Here is a 13,535-nt window from a genome sequence, read left to right as displayed (position 1 = left end):
TATGTGTCACATTTTCTTTATCAAGTCTATCACTGATGGGCATTTGGGTTGGTTCCAACTCTTTGCTATTGTGAAGTGCCACAATAAACACATGTACATGTGTCTTTATGATAGAATAATTTATAATCCTTTGGGTATATACCCCGTAATGGGATTGCTGGGTCAAATGGTATTTCTAGTTCTAGATCCTTGAGGAATTGCCACACTGTCTTCCACAATGGTTGAACTAATTTACACTCCTATCAACAGTGTAAAAGTGTTCCTATTTCTCCACATCCTTTCCAGCATCTGTTATCTCCTGACTTTTTAATGATCACTATTCTAACTGGTGTGAGTTGATGCCTCATTGGGTTTTGATTTCTGGCTAGGCTAATTTAAAATTGTTTTGTAGAGGTGAAGTCTTGCTATGATGCCAGGCTAGTCTTAAACTCTTGGCCTCAAATGATCCTAAACTGTGGTCATTTTCTTTTTCACTTTTATTTTAGGTTCAAGGGTACAGGTGAAGTTTTGTTACATTGGTAAACTCATGTTACAGGAGTTTACAGATTATTTTATCACCCAGGAATTAAGCCCAGTACTCAATAGTTATCTTTTCGGATCCTCTCCCTCTTCCCACCTTCCACTCTCAGATAGGCCCCAGTGTGTGTTATTTCATTCTTTGTGTTCATAAGTTTTCATCATTTAGCTCCCACTTGTAAGTGAGAACATGTGGTACTTGGTTTTCTATTCCTATGTCAGTTTGCTAAGGATAATAGCCTCTAGTTCCATCCATGTTCCCACAGTAAACATGATTTCATTCTTTTTTTTTTTTTTTTTTTTTTAGACTGACTCTCCCTCTGCTACCCAGGCTGGAGTGCAATGGGCAATCTTGGCTCACTGCAACCTATGCTTCCCAGGTTCAAGTGATTCTCCCACCTCAGCCTCCCAAGTAGCTGGGACTATAGGCGTGCACCACAACCCCTATCTAATTTTTGTATTTTTTTAGTAGAGACAAGGTTTTGCCATGTTGGCCAGGCTGGTCTCGAAATCCTGACCTCAGGTGATCCACTGCCTCAGCCTACCAAAGTGCTGGGATTATAGGCGTGAGCCACCGTGTGGCCGATTTCATTCTTTTTGATGGCTGCATAGTATCCATGGTGAATATGTAAGGTATGGTCGCTTTCTAAGTGTTCCCTGAGAAAAGGTTGGGAAGCACTGTCCTAGGGCTTGTTACTTATTACTTTGCTACCTCCAAAATCTGTTTTAGACCTTCATACCTTCACCTTCATTCTCAAGCTGGTAACACTCCTCCCATACCTCCCTCTTAGTGGACCCAGCTTTGGCCATGAGGAGAAGCAAGACCACAATCCCCCAGATGAGCAGGTGGAACAGAAGGGCTCCTTCAACCTGGCCTGCTCGCCTGATGATTTCATGAAGAGACGTTCCTTATTTGTTACTTCACTTGGGATCTGTGTTACAGCAACTCAGCCCTTGCCCTAACTAATCCAGTCTGCCTTTCAGTGCCCCTTCCCTGCTTAGCACCCTGACCTCTGAGAACCATGAGAGCAGGAAGGAGCAAAAAGATGACTAAACCCCCTTTGTATTTTTGGTGAGGGAACTAAGGCCCTGAGAGGTTCAGTGATGTGCCCTAGGTCACACAGATGCAGATTCAGGTCTGGGTTCTTTCCAGAGCACCCAGGCCTTTCCTGGGCTGATCACCCTCTCAAGGGCTAGAGCTAGCCCTGGCTCCCTGCTGACCCTTCTCATCAGCTCCAGGAAGCAGCCAGGGTGGTGTAGGATGACTTACTCCTTTTCACCAGTCAGCTTGGCGATGCATTTCACCTGCTCTCGGAGCTTGTTTCCTAGTTTCTCATTGGCGACCCTGTAATAAGATCACAGGAGAAAAGAGCGGCCAGCCCCCAGCCTCCTGTGAGTAAGGGTACAGCTGGCTGAATGGGACGCTGGTGTTCTCAGCAAGACTGCTGCTGCAGCATCCCAGGCCCCCCCTCATATCACCCTGCGCCCAGAGCTGGGGCCTTCCTAGCACCTGGCAATTCAGAAGATTTTCTGAACTCAACTCCTATGCAAAATCCCTGTGACTGCCAGGTGAGTTCAAGGGAATGAGTTCAAGGGGGCCAGGCAGTGAAGGTGGATCCCAGGACGGGAAGAGGACATCTGAACCTCAGCAAGGCACTCCTGCCTTCTTGCCGCTGCTGTTTCCTGGTCAGCAGGGCTTTCCAGACCTCCCTGAAGGGGTGAGCCCTCCTCTCCATCTTATTCCCATCCCTTGGTGGGCTGAGACTGGATCTGTTTTCCAGGAGTGCAGGGGTGTGTGTGACTAAGCTTTGGCACCCGTGTGGCTCCTGAGCTCAGTCCAGGCCTCAGCTCAGTCCAAGACTCTGCCTTCCTTTTTCGTTCCGTACTCACTTCTGCTGTTTCGCCCATTGCTCCAGGTTGGTCATAATCTGATCATTCTCTCTGTGGAGCCTACAGGTGTCTTTGGGCACACACCGCTGGGGCAAGCAGCAGGGCTTGGGTACAAGAAGAAAATGAGACAGTCAGGGGTGGGAGCACAGGCCTGTCACCCGTCCTTCCGAGTCAGGCCTCTTCTGTCTTCCTCGGAAAACAAAACTTGACCCTGCTATCCAACCTGAGGCCAGAGTTGGAACTGCCACCCAGGGCGTCCTCTGGCTATGTGGGTGGCATGTCACACAAAGGTGACACATTTGAGAAGGCACCATTTGTGGTAGTGACACAGTAGATTTGTACACTTATAATCATGGTTTTCAGTCTGAAGGCATTAAAGTGACTTGTCCTTATGCTAAGCCAATTTTCTAACAGATGGAAGAAAAACATCTGGAGGAAGATATATCTTTTTTTTTTTTTTGACAGTCTTGCTCTGTCATTCAGGCTGGAGTGCAGTGGCGTGATCACAGCTCACAGCAGCCTAACCTCCCCCTGGCTCAAGCTATCCTCCCACCTCAGCCTGCTGAGTAGCTGGGACCACAGGCATAGGCCACCATGCCCAGCTAACGTTTAAACGTTTTGTAGAGATGAGGTCTTGCTATATTGCCCAGGCTGGTCTCAAACTCCTGGACTCAAGTGATCCTCCTGCCTTGGCCTCCCAAAGTGTAGGGATTGCAGTCGTGAGCCATTCTCCCTGGCCTAAGATGCCTCTAATTTGAGCAAAGGCCCAGTGGTCACCCAAATGTCCTTAGGCCTCCTGCCATAAACTTCACTGCTTAAGGAGCTGGATCTGGGACATGCCCAGGTCACTGAACCAATTCTACTGTAGGGTCCAGGGCTGCTGAAAGTGTCAGGAGGTACTCTGGTAGGGCACCCAGTGGACTAGGTCAGGGATAGCTGGTGTACCTGACAGTCTTTTCTCTAGAATGGGGCCTTCATTCTGCTCAGTATCTATCAACACCACCACAAGAACACAGGTGCGTCGAGCCAGCAGCTGTGGCCCTTGCTTTGCACTATATGGAGGAGGTGTCCTTTCCTTTGCTCCCAGGTTCCCCCACCCCCACCAAGGTCTGTCTGGCATCTGGGTGGTCATGGGATGTGCCTGAAGGTGCTGAGAGGAGGCGCTCAGAAGCTGAGGCATGCCCACCTCCTTTTCATCTGCAAGGAGGTTCTCTTTCAGGGCAGCCATCTCCTCCTGGAACTCCCTGAGCTGCTCCTCTTTGGCTGCCAGCATCTTGAGGTCATTCTGGTGTTGCTTCTGCCACTGAAGCACCTGGCAGCTCATCTCCTCTAGCTTCTTGTCGAAGGCGTGCACCTGCTCGGGAGAGCCAAGTGAGGAGGGGGACCCCAGCCAGCCTCCCTGTCCCCAGGACCCACAACGAGGCCAGAGGGTACTTTCTGGGCCTTGAGAGACATGTTGTGGGTATTTTCTTCCCAGCGGCCAGCAGAGGGCACCCATGCTCCGATCTTTGCCGCCTCTGTCTGAAGTTCAGGGAGCCAAGAGAATGGAGGGAACCTATCAGCCCAAGGAAATGGCTTAGTACTAAATAATTCTGGATGCAAGAGGTGACCTTGTGGACCCCTACCAGGAGGGCAGGCCAAGCCCCTGGCTGCTCCTCACCTCTAGCTCACTTTCCTGGTGGAAGCCCTGCAATTTCTTTAATTCTATATTGAGTTTTTTCATCCTTTCCTCATAAGCAACGATTTCCTCCTCCAGCTGGGCTTTCTTCTCTTGGGTCTGTGTCAAGCTTCGCTGCAGGCTCTTTGTCTCCGAGGTCACATGATTGAGCTTCCGGGAAAGACAAAGGGGATGGATGGCTGTCAGAGCCTTTGGCCCTTTCTGCTGAGTCCTGAATGGAGGAGGGTTCTAGTCCCTTCCTATTCTCTGCCCTGGGTGACACAGATGGTCACCTTATCTAGTATCCCAGAGAGGGGTGGGAAATGACGGTGGTTGGTTTTCTCTACCCCACCTTCTCCTTCCTACCCACTCCCTCCATTTCTTCTCCTTCCAATACCATGAACTGACAGGCCAGCCATGATCAGCACAGAATCGGGCATGAATTTCCCTGACAATCCAGACTTTGGGAAAACTTTGCACCTGAGTCACTCATGGGCAGAAAAGCTTGCTAGATTTGGCCTTGATCTTTGTCCTTTTCCTCTGCCCTTCACCCCGCTCCAAACCTCACAAAGAGGAAGCAGACCTTCTCTGGACAGACATCCCAGCCCACGCAAGGGTTTGAGATGGCCCCAACGACAGTCAGTAGGTAGGAAATTGGCTCCTGTGCCTCTCCAGCTACCTGAAAACAGCCCTGGAGACTAAAGGGTGTGGCCTCACCTTCTCAAGGGCTAGTGTCAGGTCATCCTGGCAGGCCGCTGACTTCTGGGATAACGCGTCATAGGCTTCTTTGGTGATTGTGGTCTGGAGATAATGCTTCTCCTTCTGCAGAGCTTTGTCCAGCTGGGCCTGCAGGCTCATTAAGGACTCCTTCTGAAGGGATATCTTTAGGGAGACAGAGCAGAACTGTCAGGGTGGCAGTTCAGGGTCATAGAGGCATTCTCTGTGCCTACAGGAAATAAGCAAGAGCTAGTCTCTCTCCTGTCTGCAACAACCTGCAGAGTCCGTGTTAACACCCACATCTTCACTTCAGCATTGTAAAAGGTAGAGCTGTCTTTCCAGGCTCTTTTGCACCCCTAGCCATATTTCCCTTTCTAGTTTGCATTTCCCTCAAATAACAGGAGAACCAGCAGTGCTGGGAGGGCATGATATGTCAAGTACACAGAAAGTCTCTCACATACTCTGCAGCCTTTGATAAAGATCCGAATCCAGTTCGGGGTTAGTGGACATGATAACAACGTTTCCTTCATGTTTGATGCCTCACTTAGTTCGTGATGTGATTTACTAGACTTGATGTGCCATGAAAGCACGATTGTGTGTGTGTTTTGCTTCCTGCTGTTTCCCCATTGCTGTAACTCAGAGTGTGGGACGTGATAGAGGCTCAGTAAATGCTCAAAAATGGTTTTATTCTGTCTGCGTGAAATATTGCATTTTTTGGAGTTAGGGATCAACTGATCAACATGTTAAGAAACATGTAGTTCTGGTAGAAGCATGTTTAAAAGCTGAAGTCTGTTTTCACCTTGGTAATGAGTATTCATGGTATAGTGAAAAGGAAGTTGAGATCTGGAGTCAGAAAGATCTGGGTTGAGGTCCAGGTTCTATCATGTACTTATTTCTCTGGCCTTACTTTCTGCTTCCACGAATTGGAATCATTTTAACTGTTTCATGGAATTTTTATGATGATCAAATGAGATGATACATGTAAAAAGGGCTTTGTTTTACTGTACAACTGTGAGTTATTGTCATAGACACACAGAGCAACTAGCCTTCTTCTATACTTTAAGTACAGGACAGATATCTGCTTCTGAGTCTGGAAGCCAAAGGGGACCTCAGAAATTCATATGCCTGACTTGTACTCTTTGGTATTCTAGCACACCTGCATCTGAAAGTGGCCATGCACACAGAAACACACTCTTTTGGATTTTTCTTGTTTTATCTCCAATAACTGCTCAGTGCTTCAAGTTTATTACTTTTTCAGATAAAATTTTGAGTACCTTTGGCCCTGGGAATTAGTAAGATGAAAAGTGGTAGACTGGACTTGTGACACTATATTTTACATGTCCTGGTAGTGAAACTATTCCTAAAGATGAAATAATTTGGTCTTCTGAAAACAGAAGTACATCTTTTCTGGGGACTTCTGAAAAACATGGAGTCAGCAGGGTATGCCCAGTAAACTAGAGGAATCATTGGAGAAACTATAATTTACTATCAGTGCTTGATAAGTGATGGCTGAACTGAGAAATGTCACTATAGAGGTGAGACACTAAAACAGAGGATAGTGGAAAAAAAATCACGGTGAAGCCAGAAGCTAAAATAGAAGATTAAAAAAAAATTTTTGTTAACATGAGTGGTTTAGCTTGGAGAAAGATTCTAAAAATCTACATATAGACATGTAAAGTACAGAATCAAGACATTCTAGTCGAAGTTCTAGTAAAAGACCTATTCTCTCTGCTGTCAATGGTATTAGGTCTAGATGGTTTTATAGGTGAATTTCATGAAGTCATCTTTGATTCCTCACTTTCTCTCACATTCATTCCATCAGCTACACTGGGGTAATTCTAGCTAGACCTCCAAAACACATCCTAAATTTGCTCCCTTCCTTCTTCCCTGATACCCCTCTAGCCTGGACAGCAATAACTTTCTAAATGGTCTCCTCACTTCCACACTTATCACTCCCTCCAATCCATTTCCACAGAGTAGTCAAAGTTATGTTATGAAAACTTAGATCAAATCATCTCCCCTGTCCCTTTGAGGAAATCCATCAATGGCTTTCTGATGCTTTTAGAATAAAACCCCAAATTTCTTAACAGCGGCCATAATGTCTGTCCCTGTTTCCTTTCTAATCTCATTCTATACCAATGTCTCCCTTGATCAATGCATTCCAATCATACTGACCTTATTTCACTTCTTAGACTGTGCTGAGCTAGTTATATTAAAAGACTGAGACATGATGCACAATCAAGACTCATACTAGGAATGTAAGAGTAGGCCAAAATTGGGATCAATTACTTCATCTGTTTTATTCACCACATTATTTAATTCATTTTCCATTTGCCCCAAGAATACTGCACTGGCAGTGAGCTGTACTTTTTTTTTTTTCTACATGGGAAATGGGTTAAAGATAAGGATGATAGAATCATCTTTTATCTTTTTTAAAGCATTTGATAAAATTCAACATTCATATTAATAAAACTCTTAGTAATGTGGAATTTAAAAAGCCTGCTAAAGGACAGCAACAAGAAGGCTACAGGGAACATCATACTAAAACAGAGGCATTCCTTTAAGTTAAATGCCAGAAAACAATGCCTGCTAATACTGCTGCTGTTGAACATCAAACTGTAGGTACTGTCCAATTCAATAGGCAAGAAAAATTATATAAATTTAACTATTGCAAGGAAATATTAGAAAACTGTTGTTGCTTGCAAATAATATAATCATCTACTTAAAAAATCCATGAGAAGTAACTAAAAAACAATTACAACTTATAAGTGAGTTCAATAAGATGTTCAAATACAGAATGAATATGTAAAAAATAAATGAACTTTCCTATTATTGACAGTAATTAATTCATAAAATACTGTGGAAATATTCTTGAAACAAAGAGATGGAAAGGACCTCAAGATATATTGCCTTGGCTTCAGACGGAAAAATTTAAAATTTAAAAATGGAATATTAATGAAATGAAGTTCGTTCTAGAAAAAAAAACCAAAGCTTCTTTCTAGTGGCTGTTTCAATTAATTAAGTTTTCCATATGTGGGGTATGCTTTTTTTTTGAGATGGAGTCTTGCTCTGTCACCTAGGCTGGAGTGCAATGGCATGATCTCAGCTCACTGCAACCTCTGCCTCCTGAGTTCAAGTGATTTTCCTGCCTCAGCCTCCTGAATAGCTGGGATTACAGGCATCCGCCACCAAGCCCAGCTTACTTTTGTATTTTTAGTAGAGGTGGGGTTTCACCATGCTGGCCAGGCTAGTCTTGAACTCCTGACCTCATGATCTGCCCACCTTGGCCTCCCAAAGTGCTGGGATTACAGGTGTCAGCCACCATGCCTGGCCAGGGTATGCTTTTTAAAAGCTGAACATGCTTATACACACACACAAATCAGCTTCCTGATTCTCATTAAAGGTATTCTGAAATTAGTGCTTTTACTTTCACATTTACTTGGTTATCTTTCTTTTGGCAAATACGACAATATGTCCATACTAAACACGTAGGAATCTGAGTATCACATATGTTCATGGAGGTTCCTTAGGGATCTGAGTGACTCAGACTTCAACTCTGGATCACACTCAAGGAGAGATTATTATCTCTGGAGGACAACTGCAAGAACATCAGTGCCTCAGGCCTGTGCTGTATAATATAGTAGCTACTAGCCACATGAGGCTATTTACATTTAAATAAATGTAACAATAATTAACATTAATTACCATTACAAATTCAGTTCCTCAGTTATACTAGGCCATATTCTAGTCACTCAATGGCCACATGTGGCTAAAGGCTAGCACTGGCAACTCAGACATACAACTTTTCCATCATCACAGAAAGGCAGCAAGTTCTACTGGGCAGTGCTAATTTCATACTTAGAAAAGTCAACTATTTTAAGATTCATTTTTATATTATGAAGGAATAAAGGCTGCTTGGCCTTTCATTTTTAGCCCGAGAGACCATCTACCAAGGTGTTATATTTTTCTCATGCCCAGAAAGATGGAATGGATTTAGCTGGAGAAAGTATGGCTGCTTATGATGAAGGAGAAAGGGGATAGGCGTTAGAGCTGGATAATTCCGGTTCAAATAGTGGTTCATCCCATCACTTGCTGGTGAGTGACTTTGACCCTCCATCTTTTTTTTTTTTTTTTTTTTTTTTTGAGATGGAGTCTCGCTCTGTCACCGGGCTGGAGTGCAATGGCGTGATCTCGGCTCACTGCAATGTCTACCTCCCAGGTTCAAGCAATTCTGCCTCAGCCTCCCAAGTAGTTGGGACTACAAGCGTGCACCCCCAAGCCCAGCTAATTTTTTGTATTTTTAGTAGAGACAGGGTTTCACCATGTTAGCCAGGATGGTCTCGATTTCCTGACCTTGTGATCCACCTGCCTTGACCTCCCAAAGCGCTGGGATTACAGGCATGAGCCACTGTGCCTGGCCAGCCCTCCATCTTTCTTTCCTCATCTCTCTTGTTGGCAGTAAAGTAGGTGGAAGCCATATAAAGAGCTTAAGTGGACAATAAATAAATAATGACTGAATTCAAGCGTATTGCCTAGCATATGTCAGATGCTATTTACTCCTTTCTGTCATTTTTACTTGTGTAATGAAAAATAACTGTCCCCCTTTTCTTCCCCTTTTTGTGCTTTGTGACAAGTTTTGGAAGTGTTGTCTAGCAAATTGTTCCCCCAAATGGATTCACTCAACTCTGGTCTAAAATGTAATATTGGAAGACTTGATGCCAAAGCCCAAATAGCTTGGGGGCTCCACCAGATATGAGATGAGATCTTCTCCATATGGAAGAAACATTTCTCTGGCTCAGCAACCAGGTGCCAACGGGGAGGGAAGGGGAGCTACAGGTGGCCTGAGATCCACAGTTGGCTGAGCAGTTAGTGGCATTTCTGTGTGGAGGAGAGGTGGGTACAGATTTCAGGTCAAGGGTCACAGGGTTCAAGTTCCTTACTCCTTGGGGTTCCTGTGTGCTTACCTCTTTATTCAAGTCTTGGATGACTTGCTGGCTGGTGTTGTATTTGTTAAGAGAGGATTCCAGTTGTGTAGAACAACACTGTAGTTCTGCTCGAAGATTCTCATTTTCTTCCTCCAACTTTCTGGAATTCTCTTTCAACTATTCCCTCATTAAAGAATAAAGCACAGCCAAGAGGTGTTAATATCAGATACCTATAAAAGCCCCACTCCACCCTCCCTCTCCTCCAGCTCTGTCTTCAACTGCAGGAACTCAGGCTTTCTCCAACCTTTGTCTCCACCTGTGGGAGCTCAGGCCTTCCCCCAGCTCTATCTCCACCTGTGGGAGCTCAGGCCTCTGGCTCCCCTTGGCGCTGGCCTTCCCCACGCTCCCTGTCGTCTTTCTTGACATCTGAGCGTCCAGGGCCTCCGCATCCCTCTAGGCCCAGCTGGGTTCTTATCCTGCTCTGATTTCTGACCCAGCTCTCCTGGGATTCTCCCACTCACCGTCTTGTCTTTCTTTTTAAATTCCTGCCGCAAAGCTTCAAGTTCTTCCTCCATCAGCTTCTCATGGTCTTTGCTCTTCTTCAACTGCTCCCGTTTCTCCTCCAGTAGCTTTGTGGCCTCCTGAAGATCATCTTCTAACTTGCATTGAGTGGAGACTTGCTCCCTTTGCTGAAGAAATAAAGACTGAGCTGAAAGACTGTCTTAGACAATATTGTATTTGGGGTAAAAAGCCAGACAATTGCACACAGGGCATGGCTGAAATGAATAAGAAGACAATTCCTTAGTTATATAGCATATGTAAAATAAAATGTTTCCTCTAATATCTGTAACATTTTTCTTTGTTCAGTAACATGCCAACTTATTTATTGATCCAATTCCTAAGCATCGGCTTTCTCTTCCACTTTCTCACCAATTCTTGCCAAAGATTTGGAAGATTCCAAATCTTCATCAAAAACTTTTTTGAATAAAGTTTAAAAAATCTTAGAAGAACACAAAAGAGTAATTCAGAGATCAAAGGCTTTAAACTGACAATATCTCCTGCTGCTGGGCACTATTTAAAAAACAAATAAATTGACTGATAAAAATAGCCTTTGAATCCTACACAGAACAAATTGTTGTTTGATTAATTTTAAGATTAACCCTTGAAGATGCTTCTTGCAAAGGGAGCTGGTGCTGAGTGGCTGGATTAGCATGCTAACACAGTTCTGGACAATTAGTTTGCAAGGATTGGTGGTGGTGGTGTTTTCCCAGGTAACGACTGATATATTTAATCTTTTTCTTTTTTTCTGGGATGGAGTTTCGCTCTTGTTGCCCAGGCTGGAGGGCAATGGTGCGATCTCCTGCCTCCCAAGTTCAAGAGCTTCTCCTGCCTCCACCTGCAGAGTAGCTGCGATTACAGGCACATGCCAACACATCTGGCTAATTTTGTTTGTTTGTTTGTTTGTTTTTTTAAGTAGAGACGGGGTTTCACCATGTTGGCCAGGCTGGTCTCAAATTCCTGACCTCAGGTGATCCACCCGCCTTGGCCTCCCAAAGTGCTAGGATTAAAGGTGTGAGCCATCATGCCTGGACTTTTTCTTTGAGACAGGGTCTCACTCTTTCATCTAGGCTGTAGTGCAGTTGTGCAATCATAGCTCACTGAAGCCTCATTCTCCCAGTCTCAAGGGATCCTCCTACCTCAGCCTTTCAAGTAGCTGGGACTACAGGCATGTACCATTATGCCCTGATCACGTTTGTATTTTTTTGGTAAGGCAGAGTCTTGCTATATTGCCCAGGCTGGTATGGAATCCCTGGGCTCAAGTGATCTGCCTGCCTTGGTCTCCCAAAGAGGTGGGATTACAGGCATAAGCCACTGCTCCTGGCCCATGTTTTATTAAGCAGAGCAAGTGCTTGAATGGTCCATCTACCTGCCCGTCATACCTGGTGCTGAATGAGCTTGATACGATCAAGCATGTCATTTATTTTCATATCCTGCTCATCCACTGTCTTCTGAAGCTGCCTCTTTTCCTTCTCTGAATTTTCGAGCTTCCTCAGGGCTTCAGAGAGTTCTGATGACAACTCCTCCACCCGTTTTCTAAAGCAAAGTAACAGCCACAGGAGGACAGACTTTAGTGCCCATGTGGGCAGACTGTGGAGCTGACCCCATGGGAAGTCCTTATTCTCCAACTCCTGGGCAGCTGCTCAAGAGGGACAGAACCTCTCTCTGGAGGTGAGCCTGGCACCTGTTGGAGGTTTGTTCCTTCTCAGCCATCAAGGACTCCTTCTGCAGCTTCTGAAGTTCTCGCTGTAGTTCCTGGATGGTGTCTGCCTTCTGCTTGTCCAGGAGGAGGGAGTTCTGCAGTTTCCTCTGGGCGTCCTCCAGGTTACTGCCTGCCAGCACCATTGCTTCTTTGCACTGGGCTGCTTGCTGAGCTATGGAAGCCGGGAGATGGCCATGTGAGACGGGAGGGTGTATGAAGATCACACTCCTATCAGCCTAGCTGAACAGTTTTTCCTTTCATTTGGTGCCCTGCTTCAGTTCCCAGTCTGTCCTCATTTCTCTCCATTTCACAATCAGTCCTGAAGAGCTCTGTTAAATTATCTTTGTCTACTCCTCAGCTGTGGACACCTTCTGGACTAAAATTAAACAAATTGGTAGAAATTTCTCAGTACCTCCTGTGTGACTCATCCTGCCATTAGGGACAAATCCTGACACTCCTGGAGTTTAGAGACTGCTGAGGGAGGCTTGCTGACCCACCGTCCTAGAGAACACTGTCATGTTACACTTGCACCTACTGGCCTCAGAAGAGAGATCAACGTGGCTTAGAAAGCTTGGAGATGGATGAGCAGAAGAAGAGAAGCTGAGATGTAGAAGAAGGAGGAGGAAGGGAATTCCCGGAGTGGGGATTGTTAGAGCAGATGCCTGGTGAGGGGAATGGGGAAGGTGTGTGGGAGGGCAGAAGACACCAGTTTGCCTGGAAAGGGAAGTGGGGAGGAACGGTGCATGATAGAGTTGAGTAAGTGGAGGGCTCTGAAAGCCTAAGAGAAATGCTTAGATGTGGTTTAGTGGGTTCTTCAGCAGGAATCTGTCATAAAAAAAAAGTGCTTCAGGAAAATTGGAATGCATTAGAATGGAAAAAAACTTCCAGCAATATCCTTCAAGTCCACACCTTTACCTCCACTGGGTAAGAGGGGAAGGCAGCTACAAAGTCAGCGCTGAGGCTCCAAGTTTTGGAGTTACCTATAGAGAAAGGGAGCTACACAGAGGAGGGAGCTCACTGAAGAATGAGTAAGAGAGGAAGGAGAGTCTCTGGATGACCACAATCAGAGCAGGAGAGAAAAGAAAACAGTGGGGAGGTTTGTGGGAGAACGATGTCTCCAAAGCCGAGAAACAAGCTTTGAGGTGTGAGTAGCCAACAGCATCAAGGAACACAGCACTAAAGGAAGGTGAGGAAGAAAGCCAGGCTTCGATCTTATCTTATAAATTGATAAGTAATTCATATAACATAAATTTAGCCTCCCCCTCTTCCTTTTTATGGGACAGAGTCTCACTCTATTGCCCAGTCTGGAGTGCACTGGTATGATCTCAGCTCACTGTAACCTTGACTTCTTAGGCTCAAGTGATCCTCCCACCTTAGCCTAGCAAGTAGCTGGGACTACAGGTGCACGTCACCATGCCTGGCTAATTTTTGTATGTTTTGTAGAGATGAAGTTTTGCCATGTTGCCCAGGCTGGTCTTGAACTCCTCGGCTCAAGTAATCTGCCCACCTCCGCCTCCCAAAGTGCTGAGATTATAGGTGTGAGCCACCATGCCTGGCAAATTTATCCTTT

The 13,535-nt window shown here is 45.3% G+C and overlaps 1 protein-coding gene across 1 annotated transcript in view; it reads right to left on the bottom strand.

Annotated features, from left to right (window-relative positions):
- Positions 1–13,535, bottom strand: part of PMFBP1 (polyamine modulated factor 1 binding protein 1) — a 78,424-nt gene that overhangs the window by 8,446 nt on the left and 56,443 nt on the right. Inside the window, exons 12-20 of the mRNA XM_074405686.1 lie at positions 11,948–12,137; positions 11,646–11,799; positions 10,227–10,394; positions 9,745–9,882; positions 4,781–4,945; positions 4,067–4,234; positions 3,593–3,760; positions 2,407–2,510; positions 1,787–1,861 (exon numbers count right to left, since the gene is read on the bottom strand). Of these exons, the coding sequence (XP_074261787.1) occupies positions 1,787–1,861; positions 2,407–2,510; positions 3,593–3,760; positions 4,067–4,234; positions 4,781–4,945; positions 9,745–9,882; positions 10,227–10,394; positions 11,646–11,799; positions 11,948–12,137 (1,330 nt within the window). The remainder of the gene's footprint in view (positions 1–1,786; positions 1,862–2,406; positions 2,511–3,592; positions 3,761–4,066; positions 4,235–4,780; positions 4,946–9,744; positions 9,883–10,226; positions 10,395–11,645; positions 11,800–11,947; positions 12,138–13,535) is intronic.

Source organism: Saimiri boliviensis, chromosome 1 (genome assembly GCF_048565385.1).
Source record: "Saimiri boliviensis isolate mSaiBol1 chromosome 1, mSaiBol1.pri, whole genome shotgun sequence".
Classification (NCBI taxonomy): domain Eukaryota; kingdom Metazoa; phylum Chordata; class Mammalia; order Primates; family Cebidae; genus Saimiri; species Saimiri boliviensis.
The sequence above is the reverse complement of the archived record's forward strand: the minus strand, read 5'-3'. Positions and strand labels throughout refer to the sequence as shown.